At 36.8% G+C, this 6,000-nt stretch overlaps 1 protein-coding gene across 1 annotated transcript in view; it reads right to left on the bottom strand.

Annotated features, from left to right (window-relative positions):
• KANSL1 (KAT8 regulatory NSL complex subunit 1) overlaps positions 1 to 6,000 on the bottom strand; it is a 203,598-nt gene that overhangs the window by 77,798 nt on the left and 119,800 nt on the right. Inside the window, exon 4 of the mRNA XM_014591831.2 lies at positions 2,710 to 2,811. Within this exon, the coding sequence (XP_014447317.1) occupies positions 2,710 to 2,811 (102 nt within the window). The remainder of the gene's footprint in view (positions 1 to 2,709; positions 2,812 to 6,000) is intronic.

The following is a 6,000-nucleotide window of genomic DNA, read 5'->3' as shown; positions in this document are numbered from 1 at the left end:
AAATGTTGGGGGAAAAAGGAATGAAAGACAACTGTATATAGCAGAGATAGTGTAATAAGAGAGTGGGAAAGGGCAGAGGGTCAAACATGGGGTAAAAAACATATATATACATATGTATGAAAGTAGAAATGGAATATTATTGATGATAACATGCATGATTATTCTGGATGGGAAACCACATTTAGTATGTTGTGATGATGCTCAGGGAATGAATGTTAAGTAATTAAAAAAAAAAGTTGCAGGAGAAAAAAAATAAAACAGTAAAACTGTTCGTATCGAAATTTTTAAAAAATGCATATTTGATGACTGCAGTAAGCTATATAGCCCCAGCTGGGTACTACTTTATAATATGTTATAATTGCGGTTTATGCCTAAATTCAGACTTGGGTTCATGTATAGTTATATATCAGCTGTGCTAGCTATTTGATATATTTAGACTAAGTTCATTAGCAAATCAATTAAATGGAAAGAAAGGCATAGAAAGCAACCATGGATACCAGAGACAATGTGGGAGGAGGGTGGGACGTGGCAGAGGGCGAGGGATAGGGAATCAAAGATGGCAAAACGAAAAACAAAGTATACAAGACATAAGAATTGGAAAATTATTTGCTAATAACATGCATGTTGATGTGCTTGATTGAGCCAATATACAGTGTATTTTGTATGGAAAATCCATCTGTATGCTGTAATTATGTATAGTGAATTAATGTAAAAAATAAATAAATTTAAAGAGAAAAAAAAAAGAACCTTACAATTGAAAATGCACATAGGCCATACACATGCCAAGTGAGTCGGGGACAGGGCTGATTCCCTAGGGAACATGTGCACATACATTCATGCGTGCATGTGTATAAATATGTTTAAATGATCTCTGTAATCACTGTGAATTTTTTTTAAACTTTGGGAATCAATAACATGATGAGAGACTACTAAATCTCATCCTTCAAAATTTCTGGTTGTGAAACAAAACATGACTACAAGAGATTAACCAAAAAATTTTGGAATCTCTAAAGTCTATATAGAAATATATGTAGGGACCAGTAGGGGGCATGGTGGTTAAGGTGCTGGACTCCCACACGGCTGACCATAGTTCAAGTCCTGGACCTGGCATCCTGCTTTCTCACTTTCTCTCTCTCACTTGCTCTCTGGTGAGCTGGTAAGCACATGTGTCCTATAGCAAATTAAAATAATAAAATATAAATAACTAAATTAAAAAAAAAAAAAAAAAAAAGAAAAAAGAAAAAAAGAAAAGAAACATGCCTATAAAGAACTTACTCCTGGGAACCAGCAGTAAGCGTAATGGCTACGTTGCTGGACTCCCATGTAGTCGACCGCGGTTCGCGTCCCAGACCCGGTGGCTTAAAACTCACGCCGGGCGCATGTGCGTGCGTGCCCAAGATCCTGAGAGGAGAATGGAGAAGGGATTGTGGCGTGACCATCACCCCTGGGGGGGTGATTTCTCGCTTTCTGCCTCTCTTTCTCTGTCTGGCGAGCGCACGCACCCTATAGCGAAAACCTCTACAAAAAAACCAAACCAAACAAAACAAAACAAACTTACTCCTAATCACATATGCCTCACATTTCACGTTCCCTGTACCTATCATATAAGAGCTGTCTTCACAACTTACTCATGTTTGCTTTCACATTTAATAATTTTTATCTGAATAATCACTAAAAGTTTAATAAATCACTTTTAAAAAATTCTGAATACAGTATTATAATTAACTTACACTGTGGATTTGAAAAGTAGGAAAATTTGGTATGCTGCTCTTATATTTATTCCAAATTATTTCCCCTATTAAGAACCATCACTTTATGTCTTTGCATGTATTTCTAGAAACAAGAGATGACTTTCAAAGCTAAATGAATTATCTCCAAGATCCAAACACATTCAAGATTTTTCTCACAGGAAAATTCAGTTCTACTACATTATATTAATTCTCACTAACAATGGCAAAAGATAACGAGCTTTGTTGATTTGCAGGTACAAGGAGATTGTCTACTTTAATTCACAATTTAGGTCAGAACTGCTCATAATCTCTCAGAATGTATAATTAAAACGATAAACTACTGTGATGGGACTCTAAAATTTCTAAGTCACTGAGCTTTAAATCAAGAAGTGCTAATATTTATAAAAGTTAGTGACCTTTTAGGCAAAGAAAAAAAAGTAAAAGAAATGAACAAATGCTCTTGGAATTCAGAAGGAAACAAAATGAACTATGATGCTGAGAGAAGTTAAGCCAGAGAAGGAATCAAGGAGAAGAAAAGGATTTCAGATAGAGTCTAAGAATACTTACAATTAAGGAAGATCAACAGTTTTATACAAATCAGGAACTAAGAGCATTTGCAATGTTTTTGTGAGTTTATCTTGTAAAGAAAAGGTTATTACAATGGCCCAGAAAGGTTACTTTCCTTCTCAAAGGAGCCAGAGCCACACCCAGGTCTCCTGACTCCTAGCAATGCTCCATAATGCCACGCTTGCTCTGACTGCTGTATGCTGAAAGTTCAGAGCTGCTTTTAAACTCTCAAGTCAGCAACACAGCTTCAGAAGGGGCCCTATTCAGAAATTCAGATCTTGAAATAATAAATAAGGGGATACAATCCCTTTCCTTTGGCCAATGCAAGGATCTTATGTACAAAGAATAAACTCTATGCCAAGATCATATGCTGAATTCTCACTCATTTCCTCTTTTCTGTATTTATACTTACCAATTTATCAGTCCCATGATCTGTCTTCACCTCAGAACTAAGTGGAAGAAATAAATCTGTTGTATGCTCTGGGGGAGTTATCTCCCCAAGAACTATCAACCCCTGTAGGACAAAGAGGAGAAAAGCAGCATAAGTGAGTGGTATCAACTACAAATTTAATTTAGGAATTAATCTCACAAAGGGCAGAGGTTGGTTAACACAGGTCTTACCCTCATCATGTGATTCAAACCCAAACTATACCCATCTGCAGCTTTGCTTTCCCAAAGAGTTATTTTAACAAAAGCCTAGCAACAGCAGGGTATTCAGTAAAGCACAAGACTCAGCCCAAGCCTCCCCTCTTTTCCACTTGAATGCTCTGACCTACATGGCTTGTCAGCCATTTAGCATGTTTTATTCAGGTCTTCCAGACCTTGAATCTTTATCAGATGATGATATTTTATATCATTATATTATCTTAGCAAAAGAGTCAAATGGATTAAGAGCAACACAGTTTTTTCCTAGTTAACATAATCACAAATGTGGTTTAAGGAATAGTAAACTGAAAGTGCTACATCTGCAAATGATTAAATCAATCAATTGCACCTGAGCAAACAAAATAACTTGGTGAAACAAAACTGGTACAGACCATGCAATTTATTTAGAAACTAAGAACTTCTTAAACACCTCACTTAAGTTCCACCACGAATGAAAGAAGTGCCAAAATAAGGCTATGATACTGTGACAGAAAGACTAGGGTGCAAGTCCCAGTTTCAGTCTCTTTTCCTGTTCTTAACCATAAGGCTTCCTAAGCTAGATTAAGCCTCTCTAAATGAAAATCGTGTATCAGAATCATATGGAAAGTCTTATCAAATTTTATCTTCCCAGGTCCAAGTCAGTATTTCTACAGGTAGGGCTGGTTATTCTACATTAAACAAACAAACAAACAAACAAAACAAACAAACAAAAAAAAAGAAAAGAAAAGAAAAGGAAAAAAAAAAAAAAAAACCTCTCCAGGAAAATTCTTAAGAGTAAACACCAAGTTGAAAAGCACTAGACTTGACCAATCCTGGCTCTCAATTAGCGTCTCGTAGAGAACATCCTAAAGTACACACTTAAGGTATAAGAGATTTTGACTGTATTACATGAACTCCATAGGCCATAATGACATAGACTCTTTCTTGTGAGCCATTGAACCAGATGATCTGTTTCTGGGATCCTTTCTGACTCAAAAATCTGTATGAAATAGGGAATGTGAAGAGATGAAAAGGGAAATAAAAATGAGGGGGCCAGCAGGTGGCATGGTGGTTATGGGTGCTGGACTCCCACATGGCCAACTGCAGCTTGAGTCCCAGACCTGGCGGCTTGCTTTCTCACTTTCCCTCTCTTTCTCACTGTCCTACTCATTCAAATTAAAATAAATAAAGTTAAATAAAACAATTCTTTAAAAAAGAAAGAAAAATGAAATTTTATTTGAGCATTTAAAAAGTAAAACAGAGTATACCTTGTTTCTCCTAAAGCAAGACATCTATTTATTCTGGTATAAAACTGTTCCTAGCCTATGTAGAAAATGAAGTGGATAAAGGCCACTAATAAAAAAAAAAAAAATGTTCACCCTAACCTTACAAAGTGAGTTTCTCTGGTTAAATGAACTTCTACTCTTAAAATATTTTTTTTTTCTGTCAATCACAAGCATAAAATAGAACTAATGAACTTTACTATTTTAAAGTAAAAACTACTTGCAAAAAGCAGTTGTCTTGTACACTACTGCCTTCTCAACATACTGCAACAAAGGGCCCCTGCTTAAGAGCCCAGGCTTCCCATTTCCTGTATAACTTAAGCCCAAACTCATCGTGATATTCAGTCTCCCATAATCTGTCCCTATCTTATGCTCTTAGTTATACTCGCCTCATTATCTCTTAGACTAATATCTCAATGTATATAAAGTTGCTGTAGGGGATTATTAGTAAAGTATAAGGTAAAAATAAACTGAATTAAAGGTTATAATACTACCCCTTTCCTATGTCTTTGCTCATACCAAGTTTTTCAATTTATCTGTCATAAGTACATTCATCCTTCCAAACAACTTTCAAGTCAAAGTCTCATTTCCTTCCCCCCCCCCCAAAAAAAAGCCCCTGGCTAACTGAGTCCCTACTTGCCCCAACCTTTTTTCCTACTGCCAGAGAGTGAATGAAACAAAGAGCATCCTCCAATAGTGCCTGGTCATCCTGCAATCCTTCTACCTCCATTTCTTCACCCCAAGGATCCTGGGTTCACACATATATGCCCAGCATGGTGTTGCTGCCAGGAACACAGATGGTCACGTGGGATCCAGCCTCCTTTGCACAATGCCTAACTAACCGCTGTGAAATGGAGCTGGTCCAAGTTCCTACTTGCTTTATCCACATTGCCAGACTTCCTGAAGTGTGGTGATGTATCTTACATTCTATGTATGTATATCTCATTTGCAGAGCAGAATCTTAAGCCAATTTATTTCCTTTATTATTGTCTCAAGATGTTGTTTAAATATTAACTAATGATATGTGCCCTGAATATTGGGGGGGGGGCAGGGGGGAATACAAATATACTGGAATTCTTCATATCCCCTAGCAGAATCATATACCAGAAAAAGTAACAAGAAATGAATATTTTGTTGAGTTTGATGTTAAATTATTTACAATAATTAAAGCCAGAAGCTATATAATACAGCCATTGGCACGAAATGTCTCCATTTCCCCCACAACTGACAAAGGGCATATGCACTGGCCAGAGGCAGAGAAAGCACCACACACCCCCAGTGGGGTGTGGTCATGCCATGATCCTTTATCCTTCATTTCTCCTATCAGGATTTTTCTATCAGAATGTGTGCATACATGAGCCTTGCGTGTTTTTCAAGCTGCTGGGACTGAGATTTGAACCACAGTCAGTCACATGGGATCCAACATGAGCTTTCCCAGCACTCTAGGTTTAAACTGGATCAATTTCACATGGCTTAACCCACTGTGCTGAGTCAGCTCTCTGATTTCTTTTTTTTAGGTGTATGAAAATTAGGACACAACAGCCAATATTTCCCCGAGGGAAAAAAAATTTCCCTAAACTGTAATTTTTAAAAATGCACCTCAGGTAGACTATGAAGAAACCCTCTTAAGAAAGCAATATCAGATGTGGTAAGGACTATGTATTCTCCATCACTGTACAGACCAAAAGAAGATGTGAATTAAAAGTTTCTATTTCTATAGGTTAATCTTTGACAGTACTGAGGCTAAAGTCTAGGTCTAAATATTGTTTTTTCTTTTGTGTATCTAAATCAATTAC

This window comes from Tupaia chinensis, unplaced genomic scaffold, assembly GCF_000334495.1.
Source record: "Tupaia chinensis unplaced genomic scaffold, TupChi_1.0 Scaffold000624_1, whole genome shotgun sequence".
Lineage (NCBI taxonomy): Eukaryota > Metazoa > Chordata > Mammalia > Scandentia > Tupaiidae > Tupaia > Tupaia belangeri.
The sequence above is the reverse complement of the archived record's forward strand: the minus strand, read 5'-3'. Positions and strand labels throughout refer to the sequence as shown.